At 45.9% G+C, this 23,704-nt stretch overlaps 8 protein-coding genes across 8 annotated transcripts; 1 reads left to right on the forward strand and 7 right to left on the reverse strand.

Moving 5' to 3' along the window:
• Window positions 1-822: 822 nt before the first annotated feature.
• LOC6613731 (high-affinity choline transporter 1) lies at window positions 823-7,193 on the reverse strand. The gene is made up of 6 exons (XM_032721263.1): window positions 6,286-7,193; window positions 4,854-5,220; window positions 4,191-4,775; window positions 3,755-4,076; window positions 3,397-3,669; window positions 823-3,276 (listed from the first exon to the last, which is right to left on the reverse strand). Exons 2-6 carry the CDS (start codon window positions 5,125-5,127, stop codon window positions 2,886-2,888), a joined length of 1,845 nt encoding a protein of 614 aa, XP_032577154.1. The 5' UTR covers window positions 5,128-5,220; window positions 6,286-7,193; the 3' UTR covers window positions 823-2,885.
• Window positions 7,194-7,290: 97 nt separating this feature from the next.
• LOC6613732 (kanadaptin) lies at window positions 7,291-9,782 on the reverse strand. Its single transcript, XM_002038166.2, has 3 exons — window positions 8,526-9,782; window positions 8,275-8,469; window positions 7,291-8,214 (listed from the first exon to the last, which is right to left on the reverse strand). The coding sequence occupies exons 1-3, from the start codon at window positions 9,711-9,713 to the stop codon at window positions 7,417-7,419; spliced, it is 2,181 nt and encodes a 726-aa protein (XP_002038202.1). The 5' UTR covers window positions 9,714-9,782; the 3' UTR covers window positions 7,291-7,416.
• Window positions 9,783-10,057: 275 nt separating this feature from the next.
• On the forward strand, window positions 10,058-12,696 carry LOC6613733. The gene is made up of 5 exons (XM_002038167.2): window positions 10,058-10,153; window positions 10,220-10,267; window positions 10,336-10,742; window positions 10,801-11,002; window positions 11,337-12,696. Exons 1-5 carry the CDS (start codon window positions 10,139-10,141, stop codon window positions 12,441-12,443), a joined length of 1,779 nt encoding a protein of 592 aa, XP_002038203.1. The 5' UTR covers window positions 10,058-10,138; the 3' UTR covers window positions 12,444-12,696.
• On the reverse strand, window positions 12,668-16,694 carry LOC6613734 (insulin-like growth factor-binding protein complex acid labile subunit). The gene is made up of 2 exons (XM_002038168.2): window positions 16,133-16,694; window positions 12,668-14,717 (listed from the first exon to the last, which is right to left on the reverse strand). The coding sequence occupies exons 1-2, from the start codon at window positions 16,154-16,156 to the stop codon at window positions 13,128-13,130; spliced, it is 1,614 nt and encodes a 537-aa protein (XP_002038204.1). The 5' UTR covers window positions 16,157-16,694; the 3' UTR covers window positions 12,668-13,127.
• LOC116801418 lies at window positions 15,447-16,124 on the reverse strand. Its single transcript, XM_032720769.1, has one exon. It carries the CDS (start codon window positions 15,901-15,903, stop codon window positions 15,622-15,624), a length of 282 nt encoding a protein of 93 aa, XP_032576660.1. The 5' UTR covers window positions 15,904-16,124; the 3' UTR covers window positions 15,447-15,621.
• Window positions 16,695-18,255: 1,561 nt separating the features above from the next.
• On the reverse strand, window positions 18,256-19,495 carry LOC6613735 (mitochondrial import inner membrane translocase subunit Tim22). The gene is made up of 3 exons (XM_002038169.2): window positions 19,144-19,495; window positions 18,533-18,726; window positions 18,256-18,463 (listed from the first exon to the last, which is right to left on the reverse strand). The coding sequence occupies exons 1-3, from the start codon at window positions 19,379-19,381 to the stop codon at window positions 18,308-18,310; spliced, it is 588 nt and encodes a 195-aa protein (XP_002038205.1). The 5' UTR covers window positions 19,382-19,495; the 3' UTR covers window positions 18,256-18,307.
• Window positions 19,496-19,645: 150 nt separating this feature from the next.
• LOC6613736 lies at window positions 19,646-21,941 on the reverse strand. The gene is made up of 3 exons (XM_002038170.2): window positions 20,369-21,941; window positions 20,205-20,301; window positions 19,646-20,146 (listed from the first exon to the last, which is right to left on the reverse strand). The coding sequence occupies exons 1-3, from the start codon at window positions 21,902-21,904 to the stop codon at window positions 19,743-19,745; spliced, it is 2,037 nt and encodes a 678-aa protein (XP_002038206.1). The 5' UTR covers window positions 21,905-21,941; the 3' UTR covers window positions 19,646-19,742.
• Window positions 21,942-22,045: 104 nt separating this feature from the next.
• On the reverse strand, window positions 22,046-23,648 carry LOC6613737 (Golgi SNAP receptor complex member 1). The gene is made up of 4 exons (XM_032722156.1): window positions 23,540-23,648; window positions 23,290-23,474; window positions 22,348-22,736; window positions 22,046-22,282 (listed from the first exon to the last, which is right to left on the reverse strand). Exons 1-4 carry the CDS (start codon window positions 23,559-23,561, stop codon window positions 22,180-22,182), a joined length of 699 nt encoding a protein of 232 aa, XP_032578047.1. The 5' UTR covers window positions 23,562-23,648; the 3' UTR covers window positions 22,046-22,179.
• Between the last annotated feature and the right edge of the window lie 56 nt (window positions 23,649-23,704).

Genomic DNA, 23,704 nt, shown 5'->3' on the forward strand with positions numbered 1-23,704 from the left:
TAGAAGCCATCAGTTCTGGGCGATCGGTTCCCTTCACATCCGCGATATCAGCAAGACATTCGCGGAACTCTACCGTTCGGCTAATTGACAGCCATGGAAGTGGATAGGTGGGTGCCACATGTGGCAGTTGAAGGCTCAAATCGGCAAACAATGCAAATTTGTGCGAAAATAGCGGATATACCGGATATTCGGATAGCTGCCACAACAACATCCCCCGGCAACAAGACATCTTGCTGTGGGGGCCACAATTAGGTGCAATTCTCGAGCGACACAAGTTATGAGCTTATGATGGAGGAGGGCGATTCCAATCTAATTGAGATTACAACTTAATTGCCACTGCAGATGGAACAGAGCCAACTGCAATTGCAACTGCAACTGCATCGTTAGCATGCTAATTGCAAGCACTTGAGATCGCAGATGGCGGCTATATGATTCTCCGACTTTGGCAATTTAACCGACTGACTTTCGACTAAATAAAATAAGTAACTGTCGCATAGTTGCCACATTCTCCGCGCTGTGAATCCCAAAACAAATGCATTGTCTTGCGGCATTTGGATATTTCGAACTCGGATGGAACCGATGAGATGCGACACCGACAAGAGCTCTTTGCTCTTTAAGTTGGTCTGAGAAATTTCCACCTGCCATGATGATGCGGTTCCATTGTCTGCGGATCGTCACTTGGCGGTTTTTGTTGGCCCGTAATACTCGCATTTATTTCACAAGCCAGCCAGTTAGTCGGCAAAATATATAAGTACTGAGAAATAGAATAAATAAGTAGACGGATTGGATTTTGCTTTTGGGGCAACAGAGAAACCATTTCAATGTAGATATATATACCTTTTATTTATTAAATACCTTTTTTTCGATTTATTCCATTTCGCTATGCTTAAAACATTGATATGTATTCGGTTTAGTTTAAATTTAATACATCATGTATATCGTAACCCTTCGTCCTATTCATTTGTTTTTGTATTTTTATTTTATTTAATTTCATTTAGTTCGGTTAACATAATGCCACTAAGGTAACTTGGAGTGATGGACCAAGTTTGGTTAACAATAACAGAAGTATAGGTACGAGTATATATTTAACTAATTGCAAAACAGAATCGTTTCGACTGTTTGTTTTTAACCAAGCGAAGTAAGTCATCGCAGTTGAATGCATAAATTATTTGGTGGTTTTGGTTTAGTTGATAGTAACTTTACAAACGATTCGAGTAACTATAATTTGCTTATTTACAAACCTGGTCAACTGCACAACGAAACGCGAAACATGGTATACAAACACACACACTTAATTAACATACGTTTTATGTAGGATCTCTGTGGAAATTTAGTCAAATTGTAGTCCTTAGTTAAACGGATTCAAACGCCATCGAAATTGACACACTCAGATCTGATGCAAGAGATAATAACAATAACAACGAACGGATATGCTTGATATGCTCATATGGTAGTTAGATAATCCTAAATGGACTCAAAATCTTCTTAGTTAGTTTCACTTATGTAAACGTTAAAAAACTCGACCCCGTTACAACAAACATACGAGGCTCAATCAAAAAGCAGTCAACATTTATTACAATTCAATGAGTTGTATGTTAGTATGTTACCAAGTTAGTTACGCATATTAGTTTAGTTATTCAGATTTCAGATTTAGATTTAAATTTGGATTAGTTCTTTCCAACGGATCGAAAGAGCAACAAACGAGCCGAGTGACTTTGAAGTGAAGGAACCAACGCCCATCGCTTGGTAAACTATATCTGCAAAATGGGCTTTTATCTGCGAGTAACTTTGAGATCAAAGGTTGTTGGGATTTGAGGTTTGGGGTTCAGGCAGCGTGTGTTTGTCTATATATGTCTGTAGATCGGAAACTCCCTTTGCCAATGGTTCTTTAGCAGGTTCGTGGGTCAGTGGTGTGGGTGTTTCCTTTGGGTATAACTCTCTAAATTCAGTGGCTGGCTTCTAGATATGCATGTATATATATGCTTGTGTATATGATTTGTATAGGTATATATTTAGGTACTACGACGCAACATGTTATATATATATATATACATATATATGTATCTGCATTCCTGTGCCTCATCTGCCATGTATGTATCTTGTGGTTTTTGCTCTTTGAGAGCAGCTAAAATTCATTCCTATATAACTCGATATGCCTCGTTTTCGCCCACTTACACGACTACTGTTTGGATATAGTGGTTGTTTTTCATACCCCGATTTTCCTATATACGAGTGATATGTATATTGATATGATTCCTTGCTTTCTTTTGACATGTTTCGTTTGCATTGGTTTGTTAGTTAGTTAGTTTTGCTTAGCTTTGTTCGTTCTGGAAGGACACATGATTCACATTGTATGCATCTATATAGTATAGTATATGATCGATATGCTAATGCCAGGAATGCCAATTCATATTGCTCAAATGCTCGTCACCTAATTCCATAGCCTCTTTAAACTGGGCCAATTCCTTCTGGGTTAATACGTGTTCCTGGGCCATTCACGGGCTAGGAAAATGCAGTTGATATGTATTCGTCGTCAATTGACTTCTGAACATTTACACATAGATAGATAGATACTCTAACATCAAAATGAATACCGATAGAACAACGCTTTAAGCTTGTAGAAACTATACACAATATGTTGGCTAAATGAAAATGTAAACCTTACGATCAGCTTTCTGCACTTTTTACCTGAGCACTTGTGTGTTTAACGTACGTTTCCTAATACTTTCTGTACTCCGTTCCACGATCCGATGATGACCCCAACTTCCCCCATTTGTGTCCCCCTAACAAGCGCAACATAAAATCGGATAATTCTCTGGTATCAACTGCAGCCTATTTTCGGGCATTCAGCTGCCCAGATGCCATGGGATTCTCCGCTACTCCGCTCAGAAGGCCGTATTGTCCTGCTCCGCCGTGGGCATGGCCATCCCGCTTTGGCTCTGGAGGTGGCCGCCTCCTCCGCCCGACGGCTTCACCCCAGTGGCATTATCCAGCATCTTTTTGACCTGCGCCTGCGCCGTCTCCTGGTTGATGCGACGTGCCTCCGCCACCGGCAGATCGTCGTCCGATTCCAGGGCGGGATTGATGCGGCCATTGCGCTCATCCTTGCCCGCCATGGTGGCCGCTCCGTAGGATCGGGCCAGGGGTCCAGCCATCACGGATAGCTGCTCACCCGACTCCGAGGGATCGCCCACACGCTGCACATCCTCCGGAATGTTGACCACGCAGCGGAAGTAGTCGTAGCTGGGCGGCAACTTGCCGGACTCGAACATCATTCTGAAATTGGTTAGGAGAAGGGTTACATTTAGTTGGTCTCACTATCTTACAATAAAATAAATCAAATATTCATTAGCTATAATATATAATATCCTACAATTTACATAGACTTATACTCACTTAGTCCACCAGGAGACCGAGATGAGCGTGACCAAGCTGAGCAGCATGGCCATGGTGCGGAAGGGGAACATCTGCTCCTTGGTCTCCTCATCGTAGCCGGGATACTTGATCAACGGAGCCAGTCCCAAGATGGCCTCACCGCCCGACAGCCGGATGGCCAGGGCCACAATGTATGCCGACAGGCTGCCGTACGTGTTGCAGTGCTTCTTGAAGTGCACCACCATCAGTAGCTGCGGGAACAGGATGACGTAGACCAGATCCGAGCACATGGACCTGTCCGGAAAGATAAGAAGAGCAGGCACTTAGCAAAATGAGCTACCAGTTGGAGGAAGGTTGAATAATGCATCTTCTCACGCACCACAAGCCGTAGATGGAGGGAATGGTGAGGGCCATGATGGTGGCCAAGATGCCCACCACAATGATGGCAACTCGCATCACCCAAATGATTTCCATCTCGGACGCCTTCTGACGGAAAATCAATTTGTACACGTTCCGGGCGAACATGGAGGCGGCGGAGAGCACCGAGGAGTCGGCGGAGGACATCACGGCGGCAGAAACAGCGCCCAGTCCAAAGAAGGACACGAAGTCGGGCGTGAGGTACTGCAGCACCATGGGCAGAATCATGCTCGTCTCGTCCACGGTCAGGGGATAGGGTCCCTTGTAATCTGTCTCGTTCCAAGCTGTCAAAGAAAAGAAAATAGACATTAGTCAAAGGTGCATAGGTAATCTGCCTGTGGTTACTATTTTGGGGATATCTGTGTATTACTTGCTAGTGTCGTTTAGCTTGGACTCACGTGTGGCCTTGGCAATCGCTCCGATGAGCACCGGGGGAATGGCCATCAAAATGCATCCGGCGGCTGCAACATAGGACAAAAGCTGGGCCCTTCCTGCCGTTTTGCTGGACAGCACACGCTGGAAGTAGACCTGCCAGGGAATGCCACCAAAGACGAGCAGCAAACCGTAGTCTATGTACAGCCAATGCTTTTTAGGCTCCACGTGCCCAATCCAATCCACCTCCAGGTCACTTAGGCTGCCCACGTGCTCGTTGCTCCAGGCGAAGGGAATGCACATCCAGAGACCGATGAAGATGCAGAACAACTGGATGACGTCCGTATACGCCACGGAGTATAGACCACCGAACAGTGTGTAGAAGATGGCGATGCAGGAGGACAGGATCACCGAGGTGCGGTGATCCATGTCGATGATCACCGACAGAGTGGCTCCAAGTGCAGCCAGGATGCCGGCTGCCCAAAAGACTTCGCCACACAGAGCGGGCAGGAAGAGCAATCCTCCCATCCGCTCACCAAAGGAATCTTGCAACGGATCCAGCATGGTGATGTAACCCTGCTTGCGCATGGGATTGGCAAAGAAGATGCCACCTGAGTTTCGATGGAGGATAAAGTAATCACTTTTTGTTAAAAAAGGAATCTCAATTGGAATCTGTACAGTTGACTTACCAAATACCAAGCTTAGAGCGTATCCAAATGGAGCCTGACACCACACCAGACCCGATGTGTATATAGCCTCCGCCGTGCCGTTGATGTAGCCGCCACCCACCCAGGTGGCCGTCATGGTGAAGATGCCCACGAAGAGGCCGATGGAGCGTCCGGCCAGCATGACTTCCTCCTCCGAATCATTGCCGGACTGCTTCTTGCGACCGGCCCAAATGCCCACGACCAGGATCAGGAGGTAGAAGAGCACGATGCTCACGACGCCAGCGATATTGATCATCCTTGCAGTTCAGTCGTGTCCTTGGCTACGAAACTCACGGCTCTCCACGCGCTGCTGTAACCAAATACTCTCGGAATGGGTTTGACCTTTCGGCTGTAATGGAATACAAGGGTTTCACATAGAGCCACAACCTTGAGCATAATGGTTAATATCGCAGGAGCTCATTTTTCAATTAACTAGCCACAGCACGAAGCATTAAATATTAAGCCAATGCATTGGCCATGGCCTCAGGTGCGCCTGACCTTTGTTTGCAAGGATATAATTGGAGTTGACCCCACTTCCCACTCCAACCCTCCTTACCTATCGTCCCGCCCACCCACGAGAAAATGCGTCTTTGTTAATGGCGCGCAATTAAGGAGCTATTGCATTCAGTTTGACCTACACGGTCCTATAATTATAATAGATCAACTGTAGATACTAGATACTATAGGTACTAGATACTATAGATACTAGATAGATACTATAGAAACTAGATACTATAGGTACTAGATACTATAGGTACTATATACTATAGACACTATCTTTAGTTCTCTGTACTGTCCGCCCAAAAATATCACAATTTTATAAATACTCATGAAAAATAATGTTGTAAATAGATTGTAACAAATAAAATTAACAATCAAATGAAAATCTTCCTAAAAATAAGCTTTGTTAACTAAAATTTAAATTAAATTAATTAATTCAATTTTTCATTTAGATATAAACTTCTTATGAATAAATCAATGTATTTGTAAAAAAAAGACTTAATATTTAATAATTTTTTAGCGAAAGCTTTTAGTTCCCAAGTAATTTGAACAATAGTGAAAGCATTTAAATGTGCGGAAATTAGTTCCGATTGCAGCCACACGCACGTGTCCTGCTTATGTAACAGACCGACTTTGGGAGCGGGATGGTCGGGACTCCACTCCGCTTATGTGAAATACATAAACAATTCAAAGCACCTTGTGTGTGTGGGGGGAGGAGGGTCAAGTACGTCATAGCCACGTCAAGCGAGCGGCCGCCGCGAAAACACCTCAATCCTTGTGCCACAATGCCCCCTTGTGGCTGCTTCATTCACAAAATTGAGCAAAGCACGGAGCGCATCGGACTAATGGTGAGGGTAGTAATCCCCACCAGCAGTCTGCGCATGACCCATCGCATTTGCGGGTAGCCACTCACCTCTGTCTTGCGATTTGTGCGCCAAGTTCAAGCGGACGCCAATTCTCGATTCTGAAGCTTAGCGACGGCAATCAAAGAAGCGCGCCAATCAAATGCGCCTCGACTTATGCAACATTTCCTGCTCCAAAAGGGCTCTAGGTGGATGCGGGCTGTGCACCGTAGTAGTACTAGCTTGAACGCAGTGAGTCGCCAGGGAATCGAAAACGAGGATGAGGTCTCCGGCCAAGGAACTCGAACACTAGAAGGTCGGAACACTAGACTAGACTAGGCTAGACAGCAGTCGCCCCAGCGGAGGGACGTCTTCTGAGACGGACTGTTACGCGTCCTAAAATGTAACCCGCACATGTGCTCCGGCTGTTGGGGAAACGCGTGTCGGCCGCATCAAACCAATGCCACTATGTAGCTTCGCACACGAGAAGTTGTCGAAAATGTTCCAGATTATATAAAAAAAAAAGGAAACCAACCACCCACACGTTCGTTCAGGTGGTGCTGAGAAGCCTTCGGCTTGTTTGAAATGCAATCGCGTGGGCTATCAAATCGATCCCAACTTCAAGGTGGACTGAATCCAATCGAATCGATATTTGAAAATGAATTAAGCAATCAAACTAAAGCCATTCGGTTTTTGGTTAAAACAAACGAGCAGTTGACTACGGGCTATTGGTAAACTAAAAACACGTCTCCACGTTCAGCCGTCGGACCGTGTTGGCGGTTAGAGCGACGAAATTATAACTGAATTGGAAGTTCAAGTACTGGAGTCCCATCGGCGAACCGATGGCCTCTTCGACGCAAAATGGCTGAGCCGAGTGGGCGTTCATTTTGTGTATGTGCGCAGGAATTTTAATCGAATCGCCGGATGAATCGTTTCGTGGAAGCCGCCACTCGACTCAAATCAGGGGTGATTCTCAGCGCGAAGGGGAGTTGCCAGCACTGGAATGGTGGTGAAAAGCTCTAGCACTCCGCCTGAAGTGCCGCCGAAGACCCATTAAACAAATAAATATGAAAACATTCAAGGGTTCAACATTTACAAAGTTACAATGAGAGGGTCTTAGAGAATACATCGATTACGGGTCTAGACTAGTTTTAAAGTACATCTAAACTAAATATTTGAAGTGTTTTAGGGCTACCAATGCGTTAGTAGCCAAACTTCTCGTTCAAGTGGGTGATTCCATCGCCGCTCTGGTTGGTCGGTGGCACCCACTTGGCGTACTTTTCGGTGTCCTCATGCTCGGCCAGCTCGTCCAGGTCCATGTCCACATCCTGGCGCTGCTTGTTGCGCTGTCGCTGGCGTTGACGTCGCTTTTTCTGAACTTCTTCCGGTTCCGATGTGTCGTCAGCTCGGGCAGTGATGTCTTCAGCTGGCGTGCTGGAGTCTTCTACGGGGGTACGGAGGACTTCATCTGGATTAGTAGAAGCAACAGCGTGGCTGGGAGCTGGGGGCGCTTCCGTTGAAACTTTTGTTGACCTCACGTTCTCTGGTTTTAGGACTTCCGTTTTAGCGACTGTTGGTTTGCTCTCTTCCGGTTGAGCAGGGAGTTTGGTTTCCTTCAAGCTATCGTTTTCTGGAGTCGATGGCTTTGTCGTACTTTCCGGCTGCGTCTCTTCCTTCTCCAAATTGTCCACCTCTGCCTCCTTTTCCTTTACTTTCTCTTTGACCTCTTCCTCTTCGACTTCCTCCTCATCGGAGGCAAATGCATTAGATTGAGGCATAGCCTGTATGCTTGATGGCGCTTTGACCACCTTGAATTTACTAAACTGATTTCTCTTGCCAATCATGGGGAGCTGTTTTTTTTTGGCTGCACCACCTTCCTCCACGGCCGACTCCTTAGAACCCGCCGCAAGGCTTGTGGTAAATGGCAGAGCAGTGGGTTTGGCAATCTTCAGCAGGCGTTCCACCTTTTGCTGCTCGCCCTTGAGTCGTTGCTGCTCCAACTAAGTGGAATGTGCCTTTAATCAATCATTTTGTTTATACTAATATCTGTAATTACATACCCTTAACTTTTTGATCTCCGTCTTGTCCAGTTGCTCAACGTCTTTGGTGAGCATGTCCATAAAGTTGTCCAGATCATCACCTTCAGTTTGCTGTTTGGCCGCCAGCTCTTTCAGCTTTTTTTCCTTTTGTTGGTAAGTGGCGATCTCCTGCTCTACCTTTTCCATTTCCAAGTTAAGCTCAATCTCTTGTTTCAGCTGTGGAAAAGTTGGATTAGGTCGGTCAGTTGATCAAGAAGTCTTTTAAGACTTACCAAATCCTCATAGGTAAGGGTGACACTGACGCCAGCAGTGTCCTTTCGCTGCTTCTTACGCGCCACATCCCCGGTGCGGTCCCAAAACTCATCTTCGTCATCGGAGTCCCGATTCTTGAGCTGCTTCCTTTTTTGTGCTTCCTGGTTGGCTTGACGGAGCACACCATGCCTGTCCAGCGTTCGACATGCCTCCAGGGCGCACTGCACCACGCAGTCCTTCTTGCGACCCTTGTGGTTAACCTCCACAATGATTGGCCTGCCATTGGAATCGTCGAGTGGAAGCTCCACCCGGCAAACAAAGGAACCAGTGGACAGTTCGTCGCACCTGTACTCTAGATTTAGACCCTCTCTCTCGAAAAAGCCGCGCAGCGTTTTCTTTGGATCATCGAAGAAGAGCTCCTCGTTGTTGGTGCTGGCGTAGGGATTGTGACTGAGATCCGTCTCCTCATCAGCGTCGTCGCCCATGCCCCAGCTGACGCCCTCGTTGCGCTCTCGCTCCTCAGCTTCCAGAAGCCTCAACTCTCGTTCCACGGCTGCATCAGCCAGCTCCTTCTCCCGTTTTTGACGCAGTTCGGTGACGGACATCTCTGATTCCGGTTCCTCATCCTCGCCGGGACCCTGCAGGATATACACGCGTGTGCTGCCGCCTAACTTGAGCATGTGACCAACCCTCATCCGGATGTAGACCTTTGGCGGCACCCTCTGTTTGTTTAAAAAAGTCCCGTGTGTGCTGCCCATGTCGTAGATGTACCAACCCTCTGGCTGATCGTTCTTTGGCTCCTCATCCAGTTCTTCCATCTCATCGTCTTCCTTAGCGGATTCGGGCTTTGGCGGAGCCTTGGGCTTGTACTGCAGGACCACGTGGAAGCGTGAGATCGTCGGATGTGCGGCGGGCACATCGTTCTCCGGCAAACGACCGAAAGTCCAGACCGCCTGTTGCTGCAGCTGGTGCACAGTGTCGATTATCTGGCCGGACTTGAGCACCTCAAAGCTGTAGATCTGATTTTCGGCTGGCGGAGCTGACCACTTAGGCACCTTGTACGGACAGACGGCCGCTGGCGAGGATTTCGGAGTTTTGGGGATTTTCAATGGCGGAGGCGGTGGCTCTGCGGGAACTTCAGAGCGCGGCTTCTCTGTGATAATCACTTTGGGTTTGGGCAGCGGAGCGGGCACTTTGAACTCGTTCATGTTGATGAACGGACAAAATCTGTTAATTTTTTCAGGTGTAAACAAATTTTTGCAAAATTAGCAGCTGTTCGGCGCAGTGAGACCAGATATTAGCCGCCTAATTATACGGAACTCTTTCAACAGTTGTCCCGGGAAATAGAGCTTTAATTTTTTTATATATTGTAAATAATGCAGTGGATTAATTAAAATTAAATTAAAAAGTGAAAAAGATTAGTAAATGATTTCAAATAGAAATAACAAATCATTTTTCGTTATTCTTTTGAACAATAAAATTAGTCAAAGCTAAAACTAGCTATGAAGTAGCTAAAATACCTATACAGACTAAAATAATCATCACCACCTCATGCTGGCGGTATTTTTGGTATTTTAACTACATTTAGTGTTGAATAAAATATAAAGTCATTCTAAACAACAAAAGGTGAAACATGCAGGAGCTCAAGGTGCGTTTATCGGCAATGAAATATATATTATAACTAATAAATAAGGCCCTTATTTGTACGTTACAGCAACGTTTTGAGCGACGCCGTTTGGCGGATGACCTGAAACAAAAACAGGTGAGTGTCGTGTCGCAAAGCAGGTGCTATAAATAAACCAACTAACTAATGAATGCATAACAAACCAGGTAATCCAAGATCACCTGCTGCAGAAGATCCTGTACTCGAAGCGCCTGCTGGTGGACCATGTGGAGGCACTGGAGCACTGCATGCAGGAGCTGCAGATAGCCTCCAGCGCGAGTCCCGACCGGCAATTGCTGACGACAAGGAACGCCTGCCTGATATTGGGAGGCACTCTCTTGGAGCACCTGATAACCCCACGCGGCATCCGGTACACCATGGTTCCATCCATCCTCATATCCGGCACCTTTGCTGCACTGTTCGCTGTGAAGAGCGTCTTCGTTTGCCGCAACAAAATCGTGGAGAGAAAGTTGGAGCAACTGGTCAAGACCATCGATGAGTTCGGCAACTGCATCCGTCGAAATATGACGTACTTTCAGGAGATCATCATCATGAAACAGGCCGAACTTATAGAGTAATTCAAGAGATCTCAATTTAATGAATTGTATATATATAATCACATTTGGTTACAGATCCCGTCAAATTGAGCGAGCTTGGGATTGCATAACGGCCGCCAAGGAGGTTACTGAGATCCTGTACGATGCCACCCGCAAACTGGAGACGGACTATCCCCTGCCGACAAAATACGGCGCCTACTATGCGCCCATGGAAGAACTGCGGGAATGCGAGTACTTCAAGAACAATGTCACGGACTACAGTCCCAAGCACATAAAGGTAGCAAGGATTTATCTATATATATATTTATTTACTTCTTATAAAGTGTTTTATAAACTGGCTGTTCATTATTATGCTCAAATGATATCCACTATGAGACCATATTGTCAATTCAAAGTGCATATGGTAATCTTTAATGACGCATTCAACAGATAACTGATAACAGATAAATGATAAATGATAAGCAATTTGTAGTCGTTAATTGCTATTAAAGGGTAATGAGACAATAAGTAGGGCTTCCTGTAAATATATTTTTCTTTTGTTACACTCGAAATGTTATAATTATTAGTATTTAACTTCATCAAATAACTTACTAAGTATAAAATTTTTCCAGGACTTTCACAACATCTTCGCCTATGTGCAGTCACAATACCTGCTCCGACTGGCACTCACTATCACAACTCGTCCCTCGATCTCTCAGCTAAGCGAGGATCTGGAGAAAATCGACAGCCTGGTGAGGCAGTTGGTGCAAGAGGAGGAGCAGCACTTCAGTAATCTAGCATTAGCCCTGCAGAACAGGAAGCAACTGGAACTGGCTGAGCTAAATGCGACAAGAGCAGAGCAACAGCAGAGTGGACCAATTGCTGTGCTGCAGCATTCCTCGCTAAAACTAAGCGCCTGTATGGTGGCCGTGGCCGCAGAGTGTCAAGCTCTGGATGTGACCCTTCAAAAACTCACAGTCACAGAGGCGGCAAAAAAGAACAACTCCAAGGAACTGGTGGCTGTGGCGAATAATATGCATGGCATCGAAAATGCCTTGGCCGTTTGCTGTGATGATTTCCAGCGATTGATGCTGTTCTACAACAAGTTCTTGCACAGTCAGCTGGATTTGGAAGGAGAGTTGCCGACGCCCAAGCAGGATGTCGACGATGAATTCCCCGAGAGCATTCTTAGGGTCGAGTTCTCGCAAAATGTGGATGCACCGCAGCAGAGGGATGACTTTTATGCGTACATGTACGATGAAAACGAGGAGCAGCACTTTGAGGCTGAGCAGAATGCACCATTTCCCTCGCCGGAAAAGGAACTGCTTAACTTCGAGAAGCGTATTACCAAGGGAAAGTTTAAGCCTGTCCTTAAACAGCTGAAGGATCGCATCGATCCCATCAGACAAGTTATGCTGGAAAAGGAGCGCGAGGTTCTGGCCTCTAAGGGCATAAATGTGGACGAGCTGTTTGGCAAAATGGAAAGAGTCGAGCAGCAGCAGGCGGACAATCGCTTGGCGGATGCCACACCCTTACCTGTCTACGAATCCTCCAGCAACTCAGATTCGGATTCTGCTGACGAGGAGGCCTTCCGGCGACGCAGCAAACAGCACAAGGAGCGTGATAATTTTGCTGAAATGCGTCAATTTCTGGCTCAGAAGCAGGCTATTAATCTGTTTAAGCTACCACCTCCAACTGTGGCCGCCGCTGGGGAGGAGCTGCTCGAAAGTGAATGCTAGACGTGCTGGCTGTTTGTTTTGTTGTTCACTTGCCTGTTATCTCCTTTGCTCTGGGTATTATCTGTTTAAGCTTTTATCATTTATATAGCCAACTGGAGAGATAGACCGCTCGCCAAGCGACGCCACCTCACCCTGACCACAACTTTCTGCCTTTCGGTTGTTCCTCGGGTTATGTTTCCTTACCATATTTAAAACTAAATAAAACATAGCAAGCAATAAATAAATGTTGTTAAGTAGGCCAACTCTACACATATGTATTATTGTATTGTATTATTGGGAAAAACTCATTTGAACTATTTAAGGGATTTCAAGTTGACACATGTGTTTAAGGAACTTTTAAAACTTACATTTTTATAAATCAACTGACGGAATTTGTTAAAAAACTTAAGTTTGGCAATCACATTAACGATATATACACTATGTTAATTATTTTTTATTACACACTAATGTGCGGATCTTAAGTACAATACAAACATCGATGGCTTCACTAAATACTAGGGTCTAGGGACTGGCAATGGGATCAGCTCCTTTGTGGAATTTAATACAGGGAGCACTCACATATGTACAGGAAAGCACGCACAGGAAGTCTTTCGGTTGGGATCGCGTCACTGTCGTGGACATCTTTGGCTCGAAACTTGTGCAGCTAGCTCGGAATTTGAACCGCATTAGGATTTCAACACCGTGTTAGGCATTGGCAGCGCCAGTGGTCACCCCACTGCTGCTCCCGGCATGGACATTATTGAACTTGCTGGCCACCGAGGCGGGCTGCAGCTGCGAGAACTGCGACAGATTGCTGCCCCTAACGCTGGTGTACCGGATGGGTTGTACTCCGTAATCGCTGCCCTTGAGCCGCCGGCGCACGCAGACCACGACGAATCCGATCACAAGACCAATTACCAGGACAATGCTGGCTATGATGGCAGTGAGTATTATGTAGCGGCGTCGCAGGAATCGCGGTGGCTCCTCGTCCACCTCGCGATATTTCTTGGGTATCACCATTTTGCAGATCCGTTCGGCTGTCAAATTGGAGAGCGGAGATCCGGCCAGAAGATATGGCGTTTCGCAACGCGCCTCGGTTCCATCCCATTCCCGGTCGATGTGGTTCAGTCCAACCTGCTCCAGGGCTTTGAACAGTTCGCAGCTACAATACCAGGGATTTCCGGAGATGCTCATGCGACGGAGTCGTGGCCAGGGTTCACTCGTAGAATTACTACTGTTATTGCTAGAACCGGTGGCATTGAGAACCAGAGTGGTCAGTGCATTCCAGGACAAGTCCAACTTCGACAAATTCCGACTGCTCAGCAGATCGGCCAGCTCCAAGCGCTCCAGCTTCGAGTTCCTAGAGCAATCCAGGTGCTCCAAGGAAGGCAAGTTCAGAGCTCCTTTCTCCAGGCTTCGCAGCGATGGCATGCTACTGATGTTCAGCCGTTTCAGGGAATCCAAGCCCTGCAGGCTATACTCCTTCAAGCTGAGAAAGGCATTTCCTGCCAAGTTGAGTTGAACCAAAGACTTGCCCAATTGCTGCAGGCTGGCTGGCATCGTGGAAAACTCATTTCCGGAGACATCCAGGAAACGGAGGCTTGTGAGCTTCGGGAAAAGCTGTGCTGGCAGAGACATCAGGCCATTGTGGGAGAGATCCAGACGCTGCAGTGTAGCAACCGATGCAATGGCGCCTGTGGTGGCTTCATCCAGGGCCCTCAGCTTGTTGTAGGCCAAGTTCAGCTTGGTCAAGTGGGGAGTGTGCTCGAAGAGCCGCCGATCCAGTCGAGCTATCTGGTTGTGACTCAGGTCCAGGTCTCGCAAACCAATCGGCTCGTAGCGAGTGTTGCGGAATGGACCTCTGAAGAGATCCGGCACCAAGGCATCGTCGGTTAGCTCATTCCAGCTGATGTAAAGGGCCTGCACGTTGGGCACGTCCATGAACAGCGGAGCCTGCAGATCCTGCAGGCCACAGTGGCGGCAGGAGAGTGTTAAGCTGGCATTTGTGGCCGGCAGCTGTTGGAGCAACTTGATCCTATTGGCCGAGTACGAGACCACAATCTCCGATGCAGCTCCGGACGCAATCGCCTGGCTGCCAAACTGCTCCGGCCAGCGGGCCAGGATGTGCTCGAAATTCCTCACCGAGCAGTCCAGGTTGAAGTGCGTCCGATGATCCACATCCTGGGTGCTGAGGCACAGGCACGTCTGGCAGATGTTGCTCACCGGCTGGTACGGAATGTCCTCATGTTGGCTCCGAACTTCAGTGGCCAGGAGCAAAGCCGATCCTGCAAGGAACTGAAGGAAAATAAGGTCTTGAATTAAATAATATTCCATATTTAACATATTTTATTAGATATTTCATATTACCTTCCAACATTATTTGTGGAATATATCTAGTTATAATGTAGCTGATCTAGAGTATTAAATTCAGCTTAAAATTAAAATATTTTTGGGATTGTTTTTGGTAATTCCTCAATTTTTAATAACAAAGCAAATGAAACTTTATATATACCTTTGCTTTATTTCGTCATTAAAAAAAGGTATTTTAGGGAGATTATAATATTCTCGGAAAAACAACTTGAGTAACATGCACGTGTCCCTTGCAATTTTCGCCACATTTTCTGACCATGGGGTGGGGTGTTGTATATCTGATTTTAAGCTGCTTCTCATATGTCACGATTGCCCCGAAGTAGAAGTGTTCAGACAGACGAAAGTACTTTGGAGACCAGTAAGGTTGGCGCCATTAATATAATTGCATTGCTGCATCCAAGAGGTCTAAAAAGCTGAGTCGTGTAGCGAATACCAATGCAATGTTTTATAGCAATTTCATATAGCAAAAGTAACTTGATTTTCTTTTAAGGAACAGTCGTGCCATCTAAACTGATAATTGATTGCATTGAATACTAAGAAAATACGTATACGACAGGGTTAACGCACACAAGTTTGCTTAGTCAGCCTACAAAAGTGTGCGCACTTTTTTAAAAAAAATCAATCATTTCTGGGTCAGTATACAAAACAAAGAAATTATTCTGTCATCGAGCGTTGGTCTGTACACCGCAATAAATATTTATATAATTAACCAAGTATATATTTTACATTGGGATGCTATGGAACATATGGGTTCTAGTGAGATAACATTGATTGGTATAGATTCGGTCAGCCATATTCTACATAGATGCGTCTAGTGGGTCGGCTGCAACTAGTCTCCGAGGAACTTTAACATTATTACATCAAGAACTACATCCTCGGCTTTGTCAATTACACACAAGGAGAATACGAGCTCGGCCATCTTTCTCCAACGATCCCCACGATTTCTGTTCATGTTCATTAGGGCTTTGAAGTAAATTGCGATTGGTATCCCTACTATTGCTGCTTTCATGTGTCTTGAAGACTTGAGATAAATTTGTGGCAAAACATGTTCAACTGATATCGGTGAGTGAAAACTAAAAGCTAATGCGATTGTATCTGGGACATGACGCATCTGATTGACTCACACAGATCTGATTCGATAACCTATGTGGCATCCTAATTTTTTTGTTTTGGGGTCCGGAAGGAGGTCATCGATGTGCTTCATAAAAAGGTCTCCCCACTTGGGCACTTTCAGGGAAAGAGCTTTACGAAAAAAAAACTCTCTGATCCCCACTATCTGGGCCCAAAGTATGTGCGATAAGATAGGGTTACTGTTTTGGATGGCTGAAATATTTACTCACCAACAGCAGAAGCTTGTGCTTCATTGTGGTATCGGTTATATGTAGATTCGATTTCGATTTCGTTTTCGGTGTTTTCCAACTCCGGCGTACTGAATTTCGAGTTATGTTGCTTGTAGCTTTTGAGTTTCTTATTAGTGCACTTATTTGTTTTTTAATTGCACTTTTATCCAGAACATTTACTTATTATTTTTGTTTAGCGCAGCACACAGCAAGCGTACTGCTTGCCTCGCAGTATAGAACTAAATTTATGAATCAAGTAAAGCCGCCGTGGACTGGGGCATTATTTGTTTTGATTAGATATCGGTGGGCAGGAGAAGAGAGTCTCTCTCGGGGCTCCACTCTCTCATCCTCCCTCTCCCGTGCTCTCTCTCTCCCACGTTCTCAGTTCTGAGATAGTAATCTAAGCGGTCGGTAAAGTAAAAGTGAATTCTAATTGAGTCATCAACGGACTCTTCTGTCTTTTTGGCTCTTCCCCTCCGCTTTCTCTCTGCTTCTTCAATGGATTTAAGAAGCTTATCTTTGTGAGAAAACAAATAAGATCGATGCACCACATCGATGATAGTTACTTTCAAAACTTTAGTAATTTAAATCCAAAAACTAACTTCTTTACTATTCTCGCTTTAGTGATCATCATATTTTTCTAAAGATTCCTTAAATAAAGGTCAATTGTTAACTAAAATATTTAAAAGGTTCTACATAATTTCTCATTAATTTATATTTATTCAGTTATAGAAGTTGTACTGTATTGTTTAGCTTCGAGCCGATTGCGCTGCGATAAGATAAGTCTTTGTCTACCGATGTGGCAACAAGTGTCTTTGGAGCCCAAAAAAACAGACCATCAGTTGACTCAGCTTAGCCCCACCACAGCTGCTCCAAATGGCTTTTGATTCACTGGCCGAAGGAGAGCCAATTAGATGCGATCGCAATTGCAAGTGTCACTTGGTTCCATTGAACTTGCTGACGCCTGGCATCGGGAATTAAGAATCGAGAAATGGGAAACGAGCGCGAAGAATGGAGAATCGAGAATTGAGCTGTTCGCAGCTGCCGACGAAGTTAACCGAGCACAGCCAGACGACCAATGTTGCCCAGACACTTGTGACTCACGATCGCATTGGAGGCAAGTACAGTGGACACTGCGATTGTAAAGATTCTAAAGATACTTAAGTTTCTAAAACTCCATTCTATTATTTTATGGTAGCTTTCAAAGTCTATACATACTATTCACAAATGTAACAATGCCTAATATTTTGAATACCCTTTTTACCTGCTATATTTGTATCTACCTAAAAAGCACTATCTTTTAAATGTCCTAAGCCCGCCTTTGATGTTCCTACCAAATGCTATCAGAAACAAGTTCGCCGTCTGACTTCTTATCCGATGTCCACTGTAAGCGTTCTCCTAAGAGATTTGATATCTGTCGCCTCGCCTTCAATATCGTTTCTTTCAAGAAACCGCAAGGGTGGAGGACGGGACGCACATCCGTGGCAAAGTTCCATGTGCTTACTAGTCGTTAGTCTGTGTTTAATTTAATGATGAAGGCTTTTGCATATTCCGTGAACTGCACGCGACCCAACCGCACACACAATAAAAGTAAATGCCCGTCGAGTGCGAATGAAACCCGTTTGCGTTGCTGCGGTCACTGCTGATCTTGCCGATGTTGCTGCTGTTGCACTTTTGCAGCTGCTTGGTGAACGATGCTCATCCTCGTCTGGAGAAGAAACACGCGCGAGTGCTGAAGCCGAAAACGGAAACGTTTGCGCAGAGGAGCCAGCCAGCGAACGATCTCTACCTGCCCGCCGCTCGAGTCGAACTGAACAAAAAACCGAAACTGGAAATTTGCTGCTGGATCAAGATTCCCGTTCGCGTTCCCACAAAAGTGGACACAGTGCTCCCCCGAAAAGAAAACCGGTCGGGGGCTCGCTGGCCGAATTTGAAAGCGAGACTGTGGCACATTGTTTATGCCACACAGTGCCTTTTTGATTGGGGCGCAATATTAATGTGCGGCAGCTGCACTTTTCCAAATGTCAGGGCTCCAAATGGGAGCCAACCGGAAATGGGGCCCATTATAGGTCGTGACGAAAGCGTTTCCTTGGCGGCAATTCACAAAAGCATAGCCATAGTCGTTAGTTAGAAACAAACATTTACTACGAAACAAGGTAACCGAAGAATATGAGCCTATCTAGAATGCATGTAGTAGTCGATGGCCGTGGAGAAGGCGGCGAATCCCAGGCCGCCGATGATGCCCGCCTTAACGCCAGCACGCAATCCAATCAGTCCGCCAGTGATGCCTCCAGCATAGGTGCCATTCTTCCAGTCCGTGACGCCCCGATGCTGCAAAAATCAGAAGGAGTTCTAGTTAATACAAACTAATACACAAGGCTTTTGAGCAGGTGGACTTACGCTCTCGATGGTGCACTCCACGGCGGAGAACACACAGCCGATGAGCGCGAAATTCTTCGCATAGGAGTGGGTGGTGGAGCGCATTTCGCGGAACACTTCCCTGGCCGTCTGCTTCTTCTCATTCGCGAAGGGATCGGCCATGTTGGGATTAACGGAGGCGCTGAACAACCCCAAAGCTGCACCCAAGCCATAGCCTGAAATGGAGTATAGATATATGGTTACAATTAAATTAATATTCTTATATTTGAGTTACAAACAAATACTGAATCTGAAACGTCTGAGGTAAGTTTTAAACAAATAAATAGCATATTGAGAAAGTAAATAACTTAACATATTATAATTTGATTAGCTTTTTATTAAACTTTCATTAATGATTGATAAACCATTAATAACAACATTTAATAATCAAGCATTATTGGTGAAACGAATTAGAAGGTATTGTTATAAAATAATAATAATGGATGGTTTAAGGATCGCACATATATGACAATTTAAATGTCCAATGACTTGAATGTGCAATAATCTGTGATAATCAAGAGGGGACTGTTTTGCAAGTGGCTGTTTTGATTATGAACCATTAGTTTAAGAGGTATGTAGGTAGTGTCACCCACCCATCACACAGGCCATGGTGCATTTGAATCCACAGCTCTCCACCGCCGTTTCGATGAACTTCTCCTCGTTGGTCTTGATCTTCACCGGGCCGTTGCTCTTGGGGATTATGATGTTCTCGCGGTAGCGCTGCATGTTGCCGACGTACTCCATCGCCATGCGATCCAAATTCGGATCGCCAAACATTTTGGGCGCCGTCACCGGCGATTCATTGTTTCCGGCGTTGGGCAGCACGGACATCTTTGCTATTTTATTTAGGTTTTTATTCACAAATGCAGGATTTTGTTTTGCGCTAAACGTGTTGTGTAAAAAAAACCAAAATTATTATCACATCGCCGAACAGCTGCTTGCCAGGGCTGAACTATCGCAGCAAAGAGTGCTTATCGACAAGCAGAAAACTATTATCGATTGTCCAAAGAAACCTACGAAATCGGCGGGGAAGTATATTTTTTAAATTGTTCTCCTTAAAATTGAATTCAAAAGCTTAATTTTTTATTACATTACGTTTAATGTTCAACATTTTCACATATGGGTGACAGTTATACAAGGTACACTCAAATTTACCTGTGAAAATCCTTAGAAAATTAGAAATGCATCCTAATTAACCAAGATACCGTATCGAAAAACTGGACTGGTACTTGGCGTCTTCGCAGGCTCGAATGCGTTTTCCCAACTCGTTGCAGGTCTTCTTCATCGCCTGGATATGAGCACGACGGGCCTGTATATCGGCCATGCACTTATCGTAGTCGTACATCAGGCCCGGCTTGAAGAGCAGTCCGCCCTTGGTCTCCAGCTTGTTCCGCTTGGACTTTAGGTCGGCGTGCTCCAGCTGCAGCCTGGTCAGATCCTTGCGCAGCTTGTTCCGCCGCTCGAAACGGTCTATGTACTCGGCCCTCGCCTTGGAGAGCATGTAGGAGATCATGTCCCGCTTCTCACGCACGCACGTCTCCTCGATCATGGACTTCTTGTAGTTCGACTGCATGACCGCAACATCCTTGCACTTTTCTATACAATTTATGTGAATTTAACGATTAATTTAAAGTCCTAGATTTCATCAATTTACCCTCTAGTTGCTTGCTCAACTGTATTATGGATTCGTTGGCGCACAGCATTTGCGAAATGGTCAACGTCTCAGTAACCCGCTCGAATTTCATCACTTTCTGCGGGAGAAGAATGTACTCGTATTTTTCCACAAGATTGTAAGTTCCTAGAACTGTTCGTCCTTACCTCATCCACAAATGCCAGGTTGTGAAGGTTCAAGTTGAGCTCGTAGCGCTTCTCGCTGATCTGGTTGCGAAGGTCCTGCATGCGCCTGAGATCGTTGTCCAGCGCGCGCCTCAAGCGATCCATGTCCTTGCGGATGAGGGTCTTGCGCATGAATCCCTCCAGACGCTGCTCTTCGTTGAAGGCGAGGACAGAATACGAGTTAAGCTCCAGCATGGCGCGCGACGCACTGTGTCCGTTCTTGATCTTGATCATCTTCACCCGCTCCATCAGATTGTCCACCGAGTTGAGGGCATTCATCCAGCGAATGAACTCGCCAGCAGCATCGTCCGGTGGCAGTGGCTGAAAGTTGTTGAACTTGCGATTGCGACGGAAGTAGTCACAGACGACGTTGTTCAGAAGGGTGTTTTGGTACTTCTCGAAGGTGTAGTCGTCTACCAGACGCTGCAGCTCCAGCAACATCTTGCGCTTGTCCAACAGGTGCTCCTTGTTCTTCTCGGTGTTCTCCGCATTTTCCACCACGGTATTGATAAGATTGTTCAGGAAGTCGACAGTGAGGCGATACCAGAATGGTTCTTCAACCGGGACTTGCAGCTCCTGGTGGGTCTCCAACTCCGCATCCACAGCCTCAGTGAACATGGCCATGGTGTCCACTTCCTCCCCAATGACGACCTGTTTTTCTGTCGGCTCTTGCTCATCCGGCAGATCATCCATAAGTACGGATTCGTCGTCCTCTTCCGACTCACCCGCTGCATGTTGAGCTGTGCTAGCATCCTGATCGGAACCCGAAGAACCCCCCGACTCACCCTCGCCGGCATCGTCTGTGCCATCCTTGTGAAATACACCATCATCTGTCTCCGGTTTGGTGTCGGACTTGTCCTGAGCGTTGTCCGGTTCAGGTTCTGGTTCCGGGTCCGGATCGAGTGATATGTCCGATATGCTTGGCAGACTTTCAAATCCGCGGATAAACTCACTCTTTATGGACACTCCCAGCCTGGGCAAGGGCTCATCCACGCTGCCTTCCGAATCGAGATCCTCTTCGATTTCCTCTTCGACGACAACGCTTTCACGTAGAGTTGGGGGCTTTTCGTTAAGGATGGCCTTTATATCTTCTAAGTCATCTTCGGAATCCTCGCCGGCCGATTCCACGGAATGGAGTTCCTCCTTATCCTCGTCTTCCGGCATCTCCTCAGATTCTATTGGAGCCGTAACCAGCGCAGCCTTCATAGCCTCTTCCTCGTCTTTTTTGGCGAGCCTTTCCTTAATCCTCTGGAGCTTTTCGCGCTTTCGTTCGTCGGCGGTAGCAAGACCCTTTTGTTTAGCTCCAGATTCCCGCCCTTCCTTTGAGGTTTCCTCATTCTCGGCTGGCAATACTGTTTCGCCTTCTCCTTCGATTTGATCTACGTTAGCTGCCTCACCTTGGACTTCTGCTCCCTCCGCCGCTTCAGCGATCGTTACTAGTTTGGGAGCATCCTCCGCGGCTGGGATCTCGTCGGCATTGTCTATGGGGGCGGCCTCTTCGGCTGGATTTTCAGCCATCTCTGTGCAATTGAAGTCGTTTCAATAAGGTAGCTCTATAAATGTTTTGGGTTTCTTTTTGGTATATACATAGGTTGTTATGTTTGCTGTTTGCCTAAAGTTATTAACTGCTGCTTGAGATTAGGATCAAGGGCTATTGGGTTTCTCTTATATAGTACATTTTATTGCTATCACATATACACATATACCGTCGGAAAAAACAAACTAAAATTGCAATTGTCTGTAATGGAGTTGAATGCAAGCTCTATCTTTGGCCAAATCGCGGTGGCCAGTCACTAGTTGAAGGCGTAGAGCAGCAGCAAGATCACACAGAAGCCAATAACTGCTCCCAGGATAAGCGAATCGCGTCGCTTTTTGATGTTGATACGCTGAATTAGACTGTGGATATAAAACAAATAATTGGATAAGTAAATATGCATAAATTGAATTGAATTCTGTCTCACCTGGAAATCAGTGGGAATCGATTGGAGATATCGTTAAAGCGGGTCTGCAGCCGCTTGAATGCCTGTCGCTGGGCGTGAAGATGGTCACGCGTCTCAATCGCGATATTTATCTGATCGTTGACCACGTGACTGGCGCTGTTGAGGTGCCCGCTCTCCTTCAGGTACATTTCTCGCCGGTTCAGGCCCGAGATGGATGGACTGCCGGAGCTGGTGGCCAATCCTGAGCCACGAAGCAGCTCCTCGCGCTCGATTCGCATTGTGTGATTGGCGCAGATCTTATTGAACTCCTGGCGATAGCCCTGCAGGATCTCTCGATGCCTCTGCAGTGTGTGCATGGCGGCTGCTCCAGAGGCGGGCAAATCGGACATGGACTCATTTAGCGAGGATAGCTGCAATTAAGAAGGATGAAATAGTTATATCCTGCCGCTATACAAATGGGTATTGCCTAGAACACTTAGATAACTAAACAAGATATACGACAGCAAAGCAATTTGAACATTTTGTGGTTCAGTCGGTGACTCATTCACTACTTTCAAGTTATCTATTAAAGTATTTATCAAAACGAATTCATTTAGCGAATCCAAGGAGGAATACTTAAACGTTTTCCTTTAAGGAATCTAGCAAAGATCAGATCAATTAAAGATTGAATAATATTATATATTATATATACAGATTCATAGAAAATGGGAAAGTGATGGAATGTTTTCAATATAAGTATCTTAATCGTGGCAGTTTTTCAATTGTGCGCTGAATTCTGCTAATTAAATTGTGATTTTTGGGAAGGTTTAGTCGGAAATTAGTTATTCATAGTAGCACATAGCCGGTAGCACAGAAATTCGCGTAATAAATAAATAGGGATCAGCACTACATTGCTTCGGGTTTAATCCCAGCTTAAAGTTTTAATCCCTGCACCAGCGCAGGGCATTGGGTCACCTATCGCACCTTCTCCAGCATCTGCTCGATCTCCTCCGACAGCGAATCGAAGACGTGCTCGCCCAGGAGCGGCGATGTGTCAACGCCTCCTAGTCCTCCACTTCCACCTCCTCCGCTGCCAGCACCGATTTTGCTGAATGCCACCAGCTTCAGGTCAATCTCGTTCTCCAGGCTCCTCGCCTGCTTCCTGAGCACTGTGCGGGAGGTCGAGAGGAGAGATGGCTTATATGGAAGGTAACCATTAAGTCCCATTGCTCACCATCGTAGCTGGATCCTCCCATTTGTCCAAAATAGTTTTCCTTTATTTGTTCGACTTTCGTGTGGCAATCGGTGTGACCAGATCAGGCCAGGCCGAACTGGAATGAGCTGAGAGTATCGCGAAAGATGAATAGCCAGATTTAATAAAGGCCCTATTTAATAAATA

This window comes from Drosophila sechellia, chromosome 3R, assembly GCF_004382195.2.
Source record: "Drosophila sechellia strain sech25 chromosome 3R, ASM438219v1, whole genome shotgun sequence".
Classification (NCBI taxonomy): Eukaryota; Metazoa; Arthropoda; class Insecta; order Diptera; family Drosophilidae; genus Drosophila; species Drosophila sechellia.